General features: G+C 34.8%; 1 protein-coding gene across 3 annotated transcripts; it reads right to left on the bottom strand.

The window, feature by feature from the left end:
* Nucleotides 1–4,614: 4,614 nt before the first annotated feature.
* On the bottom strand, nucleotides 4,615–6,469 carry LOC147499684 (uncharacterized). Of its 3 annotated transcripts, none has more exons than XM_086559156.1 (5): nucleotides 5,581–5,950; nucleotides 5,325–5,441; nucleotides 5,192–5,224; nucleotides 5,017–5,116; nucleotides 4,615–4,925 (listed from the first exon to the last, which is right to left on the bottom strand). In XM_086559156.1, the coding sequence occupies exons 1-5, from the start codon at nucleotides 5,826–5,828 to the stop codon at nucleotides 4,920–4,922; spliced, it is 504 nt and encodes a 167-aa protein (XP_086415282.1). In that variant the 5' UTR covers nucleotides 5,829–5,950; the 3' UTR covers nucleotides 4,615–4,919. The 3 variants fall into 3 exon arrangements, 2 of the variants coding, with proteins under 2 accessions (XP_086415282.1, XP_086415283.1); XM_086559157.1 differs by having other exon boundaries at nucleotides 5,325–5,633; nucleotides 5,786–5,949; XR_015194500.1 differs by having other exon boundaries at nucleotides 4,714–4,925; nucleotides 5,192–5,258; nucleotides 5,581–6,469.
* Between the last annotated feature and the right edge of the window lie 7,427 nt (nucleotides 6,470–13,896).

The following is a 13,896-nucleotide window of genomic DNA, read 5'->3' as shown; positions in this document are numbered from 1 at the left end:
GCCAATATTTATTGGCTTTAGTACTACATTAGAACCTCGTTAAATTGATACACAATAAATTAATTATCGTGTTTAAATAATAAATATTGTTAGTTGCGAATTGGATCAATGTACTAAATTAATAATTTCGCTAAATTTGCATTGTAAGATAAAGATTTCAAAAGTTTTATTGTAGAGTTATTTATGTTCCACTTATTACATGAATTAATAATAAGCCTATATAACCAACTTTGATGTGCATAGCGTTGTAAGTTATAAAATAAGTTATGTTTGGTTAGTAGAGGTTGATTAAATACTCCATTATCATATGATAATAATTATACAATATCATTTTGACCTATATATTTCTTAGCTTATGCATGATAGAACTTGTTACAATCGATATAAAACATATATCTTAAAGACTAAGCTTGCAAATATATACCTCATGATCTTCAGCCCAGCCCAGTGATAACATATGATCCTTAACACCTTATATATTGAATATATAATTTAATTATCAAAGAAATATATACCTCATGATCTTCAGCCCAGCCCAGTTATAATATATAATATTTTCAAAATCCAAATTATTTATGTCCCACTTATTACTTTATATATAAATATATACTTTGCAAAGACCAACTATGATGTGCATTGAGTTATAGAATAATTAATGTTTGGTTAGTAGGGGCTGATCAAATACTCCATTACTATGTACTAGTAAACGAGCACGTGCGTTGCACAAGCTAGGAATGAAAAATTGGGCGGAAAAAATGAAAGGAAAGAATTATGTATAATGTAAAATATTACATATTAAATTTGTCTGAATGAAACTTCAATAAGGAAAAAAAAACACTTGAATACGTTAGTTTTATTCTTTGTTTGATACGATTTTTGTTGCTCTGCCATGCTGCAAAGAAATATATTTGAAGAGGTATTTAACCGCCTGTAATTTAGTTAGTATGTAATTAGTATTGTATATGCCACAAACTAATTTACCTAAAAAATAGATATTATGTTGAGGAAATTCACCTTTGTGCTGCTAGTTGTGTAATTTTCTTATCGAGCATTTATATGTGATGGAGGAACATTGTTGGATTCATATGAGTGTACTACCTGTAAGATATAAGAATATTACATCATGTTGTGCAATATAATGTGTATTCTTAACTGAAGATTAAAATATCTAAAGAAAAATGCAAAAAGAATAACCTTTTTCTTATTATTGTCTTCAAAATGATCTAGCGAATCCATTAGCAATTGTTTTTTTGTCGTTGAATATTTTGGTCAGATTAAATAAGTAGGTAGGTTGGACAGAGAAAGAAAATGTTGCTAGCTAAAAAAAGCCATTTTTTTTTAAAATATAGAAACATTCACATTTAAGTCGGATATAATATGTTGACTGAATTGAATGTGTAAATAATAGCTTTCGATAAGATGGCTATGTGGCAAGATTGAATGATTCAAATGATGGAGGGTATTTTTTCAATCCATTTGTATGGAGGCGCACAGAAAGAAGAAATTATAGATTCTAGCTGCATCGTTGAATTACATCTAGAGTAAGCGGCATATCATTGGGACTGATTCCAAATATTTTAAGTTAGTACTCAATATCTGTATCAGCAGCAGTGGTTTCAAAATAAACTTTAGCAGTACTGCCACGCTGGAACCTATTGTCGACTGCCATTTGGTGGTGACGTTGTGACTTGGTTGGCGACATGGCTTTGTACTTGGTAGTGGTGGCTTGGTTTTCCGAGGAGCATTGTGTATTGATTGCATTGGATGAATGGTCGTTTTATGCAGCATTGATTTCAGATATTGAGTACTAACTAACCTACGAACAATCTTTTGACATGGGCTTACGGTAGCATGGACAATGGCAAGGATGCAGAGAATTATATAAATATTGAGCCAAATGGTAGTCTCGTTGAACAGTTTCGTCAAGAGAATGGAGGCAAAATATTGACTTTTCCATTAACATTACCATTACGTTGTTCCCTACTTGGTAATCGTTTGGTTTCATGCCATTTATGAGTATCTAATCCTTCATTCCTGAAACTTTTTAATTTTTCTTAGCCATTTTGCTTTGAGCTACCAAGGCATGACACACCCAACAAAAGCTTGAACTGCAAGTTGATTGTGAATCAGGTTAAACTATATGATTCCTCACATAAGGAAAAACTGCAATATGCATTATTTTTTGTTTGTTTTATGTAATATATGTTTCCTAGGGGAAATGGGAAAAAGTTATTCATAACTGTCAATATTTCATAGACGTCAGGATAAAAAATTCATAGTGCTCCTCACGACTGGTGAACCTTCGATTCGCATGCACAAAAGCAGGGAGCATCCAATCCACACACGTGGTATAGTCCATATATGCACTGGAGGAAAAGTGGGAATACTGTGATAGTGGGTGCACATTTGTTATTGGCACTGTGTTGCTCTCCTCGTACTACATGGGATGATGGGAAATGGAGTTTGAATCTTGCTGGCATGATGATGATTACGTTTATAATTAACGACCTGAGGAGACACTAATTAGGCAATTCGATAGTCACTTCCCAAGTTCTAATTAAAAGGTCGAGAACATGCTATAAGGGCATAAGTTAAAACAGATTTAAGGCTGATTATGTGCGCCAGAAAGCGGCGATTCACAGAGGAAACACTCATACCTGCGCAGAGATAGAATGCATGATAATAAAATGAAACAATAAAAAAACATGATATTAACTCAAACAATGATTTTGAACAAAATTTTCAGCTGTGGGCGGTATAAGAATCTAGATAGAAACGAGCTCTCACGCAAAGCGAAGGGACTAATTTCCCCAATATTATCTAAGTTAAAGGATTCGGCCAAAGGGAGCATCTAAAGCACAGCTGAAGTGCATCGTCGTATTAAGCAACAATGGTTATACTACATGGTAGGCAGTAGCTGCAAGTCTGCAACTGAATCGTGAGGGACCTTCAAAGAAAGTGTTTGTTTACCAATATCATAACAAACACTATTACATGGCAGAGCAAATCTAGTAGTTTGATAGAACAACTATTTATGTAAATCCTATCACATTACTATTACATGGCAGAGCAAATCTAGTAGACATTAGTAGCATCACTGCTGCATTACAAATTAAATTCCAAGAACAAAATATCTAATAACCATAAATAATAAAACAATAGTAAGTTTAGGACAATAATAATAACGACACGGTCCAATCCATCTCCAGCATTCAGTCCTATTACCATTTACATGCTCCAATCTCAAACCACAACATCAGCAGCATAAAGTGCATTGAAAATTGGTGATAACAACTGTTTTACCTCAGAAAGTGTAACCACACCAACTGACCCCTGGAGAAAATTTTCATTGGAGAAATGTTTTTCTGGTAACGTAGATTTAGCATCCATAATCTTGAAAAGCAAAGAGCCCAAGCTCTACATAAACAGATAGACTCAGAGAATTATGCATTTGAAATGAACCTTCCTGATGGGAAATCGCCTCTTCTCATGCAGACAGAGGATCAGGAATCAAACCTGAAGACAGGACCAACCACTAAAGAGGGCATAACAGATGAAGTGACTTGTGTTGTAGCTACTCCCAGAGGATTCGATGTGAGGATAATGGAGAAGAAATCAGATGTGATGGAAGACGAACACCAAGCTGTCAAGCCCTCTCATAGGTTATCCTGAAGGATAAGCACTCAAAACAGGAAGGCTGTTGTTGTCCCTTCTGCTAACAATGGATTGCAAAGCTGTGAATTATCTGATATTTGGAACGTTTATACATGTTCAGGCAATAACATGGCCGAGTATAGAGAAAGTCTACCCAGGGCAATTGAAGAGGAAGTCAAGAAGAACTCAGACTCCCATTTTCATCCAGTGTCATCGTTGGATAAAGCTGATATCGATTCTCTTCTTGAATGTAGTGGAAATAAAACTAAAACTACTAATGAAGTTAATGTTCAAAAGACTTCCGCAGAAGATGAACCAGTAGTAGATAAGTTAGAATTATCAAGAAAGGATGGTGAAGATAGTTTAGGGGTTCAAATTTGTAAGGTTGATCACAAAACAGGTGTTCTACCGAAAGGTTCTAATCTGACAGGTGTAGAAACACGTAATACCTCTAGTGAAGCAAATATCCAACTTGCAAGTGACAGGCTTATCAAGTTCACATTTCAGAGGAAACGCAAGAAGGGATCCTTGAGCGACCCTAATGAAAATGAATATCAAGAACATTACATCGTGAAGAGAATAGCAGAGGAGAATCAAATTGGTGCTCTGGCGCCCCATAAATTTAACTCGATAACGGCTCGCTCACGAGCAATAGATGCTGATAATATGTTGAGTTCACGGTTCAAATAAGTCAATACATACTCGCAACGCTGTAATTTTTTTATTATTTTTATTATTTTTATTTCTTTTTGGTTTTTTTTTTGGTTTTAGGAAGTGGGGAGGGTTGTGGAAGAGGTATCCCTAATTGCAACGATTTATTGTGGGTGGGCATCCCGAACTAACCATATTGTTTATTTGAACGGCGATAGACAACTAATCATAAAAAATAATTATATTATAAAGGTAATGCAGTTATACACAATATTTTATTGCATTGGCGAAAATCAGGAAGAGAGAGGTAAAAAAAACAACGATTAATTGAATGATAGCATAATAATGACATGAAAAAAAGTTCAATGTAAATCATCCATAGCATCAACATCGTTTGAAAGCAAGATCATGAAGGTATAATAACTATGTTTAGTTAAGGTTTCGTTTTTAACTAAAAGTTTTATGTTATTTCTTGAGACGCACCTCGACAATGCCACGTATAGCTGGCCATGGGTGAAAACATGATCATGACTTTCATCAAGTAACTTGTCCAACAACAGTGGCATGTTTGAGGAAAATCACCAGTTCTGGAGTTAACTTTGAAACCGACTTTGTTAGCGCTGAAAAGCAACATGCAATGAGTGAATAAACAGAAAGACAACTGGAAAAAAATTCAATGGAAATTCGAATGACGTGATTAAGAAGGTATACGTGACTGGAAGTTCCAACTGAAATTCCCAGACTCCTTGAAGAGCTGCTCAAAGTGAGGCTTGTAGTACATAACTCCCTACATTGAAGAATAGTTGCTAAGCTGAAACAAAGAACCAAATTTGTATTAGTATATCTCGTAGTATGATGTAATTACTAACATTCAGGCATATCTTACCTCCCAAATTTTATCATCCTTGTACTCTTCAAGCTGTTCAAAGTTATTTTTCATATTAACAACGATTCTGAAAGAAAAGATAGTTTTACAAAAGGGAAAAATATTTAGAAATCACAAATATTCTGAAGCATACCTGGCTGCAGCAATCTGTAATTGACAAAGTGAGATCCCAGCAATTAATGAGCTATGCATCCAGGCAGGAGTCAATCTGCCTGAGTTCCCCACAAAGAGGAGGAGGAAGCCCGTCATCCTGATTAGCAAGAGTTAGATCATTGATGCTAACGTAGATGACTTGCCATATCCTATGCCGGAAGTTAGGCCAGAATCAATTTTAAATGAAATACTAGTTTCAGAAATAGTATTTCCATCTTTGAAGAAAACAACCATACTTGCCGGGCTTTAGGTTGAAGCGTGGGAGAAGATGAGACACGGGGCAGGGAGGCTGATGAAGAAATACATTGTGAGAGTTTGTGGCTACTGCCCTGAGGTGCATATAGGACACCCTGGACATAAAGAACAGAATTGTGGGGCCTTCAAGCACCAGCAACGAAATGGACAGCATGGTTGGCAAGCAGCTGATCGATGATTTAATACCTCCTAGGTATGTGTGGCATGTTCCAGATGTGGAGGGCCACATCCATGTACCTCATGAGGTGTTCATAGTTGCAGATGAGTAAACAACATCCATTGCCTTGTGTATCGCTTCCCGCTTTTCCAGTAACTATTTGTGGGTGGGCATTGATACCCCAGCATGCTTCATTGCCTGTACCCACTCGCTGATCTTCTCCAGGTAACATTTAAGAGGGTTAGGATTAAATAAAATGAATCATTGAACCCCTTTTTATTAATAGAATTGACATACAACAATAACAAAGCAATAATTTTTTTTGTTAGACATCCAAACAGTACCACAACAGACATATATCGTATCAAAAGAACATAAACCATCAAAGGAGTTTTTGTAGTTTAATCTACTAAGTAATTATTAGGATCTAAAATTAGATTAAATGGAAAATGGACGATGCTGCTATTGATCTGACCCATCAGGAATTGCCTAAGAATTATTTGACGGATTCAATCTTCAGTCCTATAAACAAAGTGAATTGGGATATGGTTTTAGTTAGTAAAAATAATCGTGTAGAATAATCGTGGAATGATACATATATTTTTATCTTAACTCAAGTTTAAATACCTTATATTCTTTTATCTTGCGCACCCTTTTAGAAGGAGTTATTGTAGCTAAACTCTAGGAAAGGTTCATTTGATACGCCAATCGGCGCTTGAGATCCTTAATAGCAACATTCTTAACGTTAAAACCAATATTGTCACTGGGTAGCGCTTCATGAAGAGCCTCATGGTGCATTTCGACTGACTTAACTTCAGTTGTCAATCCAGTAGGGCCAAAGGTGATAACCATGCCAGCCAACTAACATTATAAAACCAAACGAACATGGCAAGTACTCAAGCAGTGTAGTATTAAATTTAAAATAAGGTAATTGAAAAGAGAGTTGTGATATACCTTGGGGACAACTTTCCTCTTTTTGTCAAGCTCCTCTTTCTTGGCCTTAACACGCTCCGCCTCGGCAAGAAGTGCCATCCTCCTAGCAGTCTTTGCATATGGGTTCAACTTGAGAAGAACATTCAAGTTCTTCAATGTGTTCTTCTTCATTGGAGCCCTCTTCACTTCATTGTTAATTGGTCGGACCAAAGAATGAACCTCATTGGTCGACAAATCAGCATTAACCATCTTAGGACTTGGCAATACATAATTCTTCTTATTCTCAGATGGCTGATCAAACGACCCATAAATCGAATCCAACATAAGATAACACTTTAGTATGTGTAAAACTTGCTCACGGATGGTTATAAACTTAAGTATTGTAAGATGAAAGTAGTTTAATATGCACGAAAGAAATGGACTTCATATCTAAATGCAATAAAGTTAAAGAAAGTAGCATAATAAGTTTTATTTTTAAGAACATAACTAATAATAAGAACGAATTAATATTAAATATCGCCATCACATGATCCAGTTTGACGTATCTTAGATTCAGTCCTACAGACAAAGCAAAAGTAGATGTGAATCAAACTAGTCATCATAATCTTGTAGAAATGTGAAGCAAAAGTAATGTTTAAATACCTTGTATGCTTTTATCCTACGCACCCTTTTAGATTGAGTTTTATTGGCTGAAGTCTGGGATGTCTCATTTGAAGCTTCAGTCAAAAATTCCTTTGACAAATAAGTAGAAAGAGGATAAGTGAATGTGTAACTATTTATTAAAAAGGGAAACATATAAAAGTAAAACATGTACACATACATATATATATATATATATATATATTTTTTTTTTTTTTTTTTTTGTAAGGTTTCTTAGAGCTGCTGATTTTATTTGAGGACTGAGGAATGTCAATGGACCTTGGCAAACCAAGTTGCTGCTATAGAAAAGAGCATAATACGAATAAAACATTGAATAAAAGAATATGCATATTTTTCGTAAAGGTATTTAGTCATTGGTAGTAGAGTATAAGTAAATGAATACCTTCTCTTTCATAAGAGTTGAGTTGTTCTTATGAATGTTGTCAGGTGGATGGGCTTGGAAGGTATTATTGAAATTTTGTGAAGGCTCTGTCACCTGAGGTTACATTAAGAGGTTAAATAATAAATATCAGCCTGTAATAAATTCAACGGGTACGAAGTGGGAAAAAACGAAGTATGTATTTTATAAAGAAAACACTTTCATAAAGGATAAGTTTAAATATCTATTTACCTGTTCAATTTGTTCTTGTATTTGGTGTGAGTCAAGTTTGTAATCCACCTGAAAAACCTTATTAGCTGTAAAACCTGAAAAACCTTATTAGCTATAAAGCCATACCTGCCTTGATTTTGAATGTTGTATTGGCTGATTTTTATCTCAAACACTATTGAAGCACCAATAATTTTATCTATTATGGACTTAACAGTCTGGATACCATTTTCCTAATCCAAAAAATGATACTTATTCAATCACAATTATGTATTTTATAAAGATATATTGCATGGCACAAAGAATGAATGTGAAAATTGTGATAGCGTCGTAATGGTTTTACCGATTCGATAAGCTTCTCCAACTCAGAAGCTGGATGTTTCAGCAGTTCTTCTGCTTCATCGCCAAATATGGTTATTAGGGTACTTTCTGTGTCATCTCGAATGCGAGCTTTTAGTTGATATCTAAAATAAATTTATATCAGATCACGATGATAAAGTCGACATAAGTGTTAAAACGAATATCTTGGAAAAAAAAATTAGAATATCAATACACATGCACCTAGCATCTGGAGATGAAATCTTGTTGTTGCAATTATTGCACCAATAGTGATCGACTTTGTCTATTACTTTCTTCCGACAGTCAATTTTGGTGCATGACTTATAGAACGGTGCATAATCATGAACAATGTCATAAATAATTGCTTTGCATGTGAAGACTTGTCCTTGTTCAAGTGTAAGTATATTGAGAAAAGTAAAATTAAATATGGGCAATAGGCAAATGTAGAGTAAACTTACAACAAACTCTGCATTCAACAGTTGAACAATTTGTAAGAGTGTTTTCCTATTTCTTAAAGATCTTTCCTTCATATTACGTTCAATTGATGATGACCCTTGTAGCATTGAAATATTTCTTTCTTTGAAAGTGGAGCTGTAAAAAAATAAAATCTTTTGTCAACCTTGATCAATGTCTAGTTAATGAAAGTGTATATTCTATTTTTAATAAGTTTCTATTTTTTTTATTACCTGTTTTGTAACGCTAACACTTCTGGAATTTCCAAGTTGACATAGATCTGGGTTGCGCTTGTTGAATTAAGGAAGTATTGATCTGAGAAAGAAAGAATTTAAGACTGAATAGGTACTACAAAAAAAAACTATATAGATTAAAATCCAATATAATCACCATAATAGCTTCTAACAGTTAGCGAAGTGACAACCAACACTGGCACGCTTGTTGCACACGTAATAAGATTATCTATCAATTGTATTGCATTTTCCTAGAGATTTACTTTCATTTCAGTTCCACTGCATAGATAATATATTATTTTGTTAATGTATAGATTTGGTTATGAATTTTTAAAATCCTAAATGATCATATGGAAAAGGCAAACCTGCTATTCTTGAAGAAGATCTCCTTCAACGTGAGCCCTTTTCTAAACATCAATTCTGAAACGCCTTCAAGCGTACCATACGTATCTGTAAAGGAAAATTTGATGAAATAGTCATTTCTAACGTTTTTTTTAGAATTAAAGACTTGTATTATATCATGACAACTTACCTTGCAGATTCTGATTTTCTTTTGGAAGCAGCCTAATTCTGTTAAACTCAACGAAATCAAAATTATATTTTGGAATTTCAAGGTGTGCTTCGGAAGATCCCCTAACAATAGTGTCCCATCTGATAAGCATAAGATATTCATGTTGAACGGGGCGATAAGAATCTGTTCTAGTTTGAACATTAAAGTTTTCAATGTGATATACATGTCCTTCGTGAAGAACATTTAAGAATGTGTTCGAATGGTTCTTAGGAACAATTGCTTGAATTTGATTTCCTTGAAAATAAATAAAAGCATTTAGGCAATCTCATATTGGGAGAACTCAATGTGACGGAACATAAATGACTTATACGAATTACCTGTTCATCAATCAGGACGACATCAAATCTTTTCTTCATCTCTAGGGAGTCTTTACTGCCTAAGGTCCATCTTCTTGAGACACGAACTTTTACTTTACATCGAGTCGTTCTGTCAGTTAATTCAGACAAACGAACATATCCTTCTGTACCCATTTTTTGTGTGTACCTAAAGTGGAATGAATTAGTTGGAAGGAAAAATAAACCAACAACATGCACAGTAATGAAATACTGTAAGTTATTTTTATGGGCATTTTTCTTTCTAATTGAAAACCAATCTAGAACAAAATTAAAAAGTTGTAACGTAAAAGTGAAAAGATTTAGAAGCCAACCTTTTTGGAGTGATTTTAGTTCTTGTTGTTTTGCGTGATGACGCATAAGAAAATGGAGTGGCAATAGAAGAAGAGAGGGATTTGAAAATCCAATTTTTTGAGTATTTGTAGTAACCAACATACCTGTTACAGGGCGGTTAGGAATCTCAATGTATGAAGTAACCGTATTCTGAACGGTGTGTAGGACGTATCTCTTTTCAAATGTGTTAAACTGAAGCCTAGATTCTTGGCTTTAAGGGAAATGGTTGAGTAACTGCTTATAACTGAAATTTTATGGCGGTTCAGACGTTTGCTTGGTCCTATCTCCAGTCCATCCAAATTATTTGCATCAAAAAATTGAATTAAGTATCAACCATTTTATTCCAGGGGAAAAAAATTAAGTAGGGAAATATCTAGTAGAGTAATTCCTGATAAAATGCTTGAATATGACTTCAAAATGGATTAAAAAAAGCTGACTCAAATCCAAAGTAACAATGTTACATAGCAATTTTTTTCTTCAGAAAGACTTGTGAGAGTTTTTTTTTTAGGCAAACCTCTATTGAACTTTAAAAGCAACATGAACAAATTAACGTTAAGACGTGGTTCAAAATGAGACAACAATAGAACCAAAAAAAAATTGAGAATATTTTAAAGAATGAGTGTCAAGTGTTAAAAGAATGTTGAAGCCATAGAGAAATGGCTCAAGGATGGGAGTTTGCAGTTTTCTGAAGATTGAAAATGTGGGTCAGTGTGTTATGTAAGTCAGAATGAAGTCCCAGTATCATACATCAACAATGACGACAACAATATAGTCTTGTATAGAGTTTAATTCCTAATTCCTAATCTATTAGATGCCAATTAGAGCAGCCAAATATATGAAGAAAAGAATGATATAGAAGCAGCATCATTGATTATCTAAACCCAAATTGCAAGCTTCTGCTGCACCATCCGGAATGGATGGAGAAAAGTACGGTGGCCTGCTATATGACTCGGTAACATCTCTATAACGACCTTTCCGATCTAATATATCTTTCATGACGACATTCTCTGACCTTTGCAGACAGTTCCATAGTAACCAAATTTACTTTAAAAGAGAAATTTGATGTAGCGGTTATGAGATGACCATGTGAAAATCATCTCGTTCCGATTAAATAACTGGAGTGTTGTTAAGCTAAATAAGTTAAAGAGCAAATAATTGCTTTAAATCCATAAAAATGAACAAAGAGAACATAGAAGATAAATTGAAAATCACTCAGTAAAATGTGTCAGTACCTATAACTGAGTGAAAGTTAAGAATGACTGGCCGCAATTCCATTATTTGTCCACATGATTAAACTTTATACTTTAGCCATTGATCAAAGTTTTTTAAATCCAGCTAATAGGTGGGCTAATAGATCTCCTAAAACATATGACAAATAATATAGTCGAACAGAAAACAGAGAAGGAAGCATGACCAAGAGAAGAGTTAACAATTTAGAATATCCAACACTTGCACATTGTTCAGAAAGTAGTGACATACACCATTCTTTTCTTTTGACTTGCTTTCTTAAAACTCTTAAAACTACATAGACTGGCTAAGGACATGCACAAAATGCTTAGCACAGAGGCCAGCTGCAATGGTATGACATGGCTGCAATGCTAAGTATGGTAGTCATGCAAAACAAAGCTGATTCCAAGCCCCAACTTCATAACGGTGTAGGCAACCAAATGCTAAGAAAAGCGTTTGTTGAGAGCCCATACAAATATTCAACTTCCTGGCAATGGATGGAGGTTGGGATCTGATACAGTTTGTATATCAACCAAGGGAAGACAAATTAATAGTGCTGCAAAAATGACAGAGATCTTACGCAACCATAAGCCTAAACAAAATACCTGAGTTACATTGTAAAGTGCTTCTCAAATGTATGAGTTTGATTTTCTTTGAATGGGCTAGAGTCTGAATTTTTTTTTCCCCAAGCAAGAATGTTAACGAAGGTTTCTGTGAAGAAATGAAACTTGTTTGATCAACTCACGGTTTTAACTGGGTATCAACCTTCTCTTCTCTGATACATGTAGAGTTACTTTTGCCGCTGATGCAATTTATGTCAGAGGTAATCAACCAGAAGTCTATTCATTTTGGTTTTCACTAAGAAAAACTGAACGGCAACTGAGTTTACTTACAATTCTATTTTTTTCCCTCCAATGTAATCTGCTTAATAGTGGGATGAGTTTGATTCTGTGAAGAATTATGCCTTGTTCTACATCAGTTCGTGGGGACCGAGTATGAACCTCTTCAGGTATTTTCTGCTTTGATTCTTGAAGATGTAGGCCTTTGAACTGTTTTGATGGTACATGTTCTGCTTCAGTCCCATCTGTTTCGTTCTGCGAAGAATTACACCTTATGATAACATCAGTTGATGGTAAATATAACACCCCGGCTTTTTCTTTTGTTTTCCTAGTATAAAAATAATAATAATAATAATAATAATGAAAATAGATAAAACAGATATAGGATATCTAGCAGTTACGGATAAAAGCCCGTAAGGAAGTAGATAAGTTTCAACCCTTGTTTTTCGGGGAGTTTTCTCACGTAGAGTTTTTTGGGAAAAACACAACGAGGGTTTTAGAAAAAAAAAATGAGTTTTACTGACAGCAGAAAAGGAAGATTTTTCCTGGTAGCTGGTTGATAGTCGGAGCGCGCTAAAGGTGAGTAGATTTTATCTTTCACTAATTTTTATTTTATCGAAAGGTAAAGTTTATTGTTTATATAAATTTTATATATATATATATATATACTGTGAAAGGATTATAAATTTAGAATGCTTAAACTACTGTGGAGAAGTTATATTCAATTCTGTGCTGTTTTATTGTTCTGATTCTCTATCAAATTGTATGCGTGCTGTTGAACAAAAGTGTTGATAACAATTCCAACTACTGGTCTAAGCTAATAGTTATATACTGCCGAAAATGTTTATGCCAAATAGTTTGAGTTTCGCAGGTTATTATGTTGTAGTTGATTTGGTTAGTTGAATTGGTTGTCGTCGATGTCAGGTTGAGGTCGGGGAATATGTATATGGGTGGTTGTAGTTTGGGTACTGTTGAAGTCGCCATATGGTGTTAATGGAGGTTCAGATCGATTTTAGGGTAAGTGATGGAATTGAAATTTGTTAATGGCAAAGAGTTGGGTTTTTTAGGGGGAGAAAAACCGCCCGGTTTTGGTGTGGTGGAGAGTGAGATTGGTGGTGGTTGGTTCAGTGGTGGTGTGGGCTGATGGGGAAGAAGAAGGAGGTAGAAGACGACTTGTATTTTAGTGGGCTGGGCTCTAATTTCTTTTATTTGGGCCGAATTAGACTTGTGGGCTCAAGTTTGTTTAAGACTTTTGGGCTTGGGCTGGTTTTAAGTTATTTTTGTGGGCTGGTTTTATAAATCTAAGTGGGTCAGGTTATAAGTTATGAACAGTAAGTTTAGATTGGGCTTGGGCCGAATCAGGCAAGGGGGCTTGAGTGATTTTTGGATATTCACTCATGGGTTTAAGTTTAGACTATGGGCTTTAGGCTTTGGGCTTTTGGGGTTAGATAAGTTTAGACTGGTTGACTGCTGTTGACCCTTGGCAGGTCGACTTTGACTTTGACCAGGGTTGACTTTGACTTTGACCAGAGTTGACTTTTTGACTAGGGTTGACTTTGACCAGTTGACCCAATTTGACTTTTTAACTCGGATTATGATTTGGGTTATTAGGATAGGTCTAGGGATATTAGCAT

The sequence above is a fragment of the Coptis chinensis genome, chromosome 5, assembly GCF_015680905.1.
Source record: "Coptis chinensis isolate HL-2020 chromosome 5, ASM1568090v1, whole genome shotgun sequence".
In the NCBI taxonomy this organism is placed as follows: Eukaryota; Viridiplantae; Streptophyta; class Magnoliopsida; order Ranunculales; family Ranunculaceae; genus Coptis; species Coptis chinensis.
This window is presented reverse-complemented; position numbering and strand designations above follow the sequence as displayed.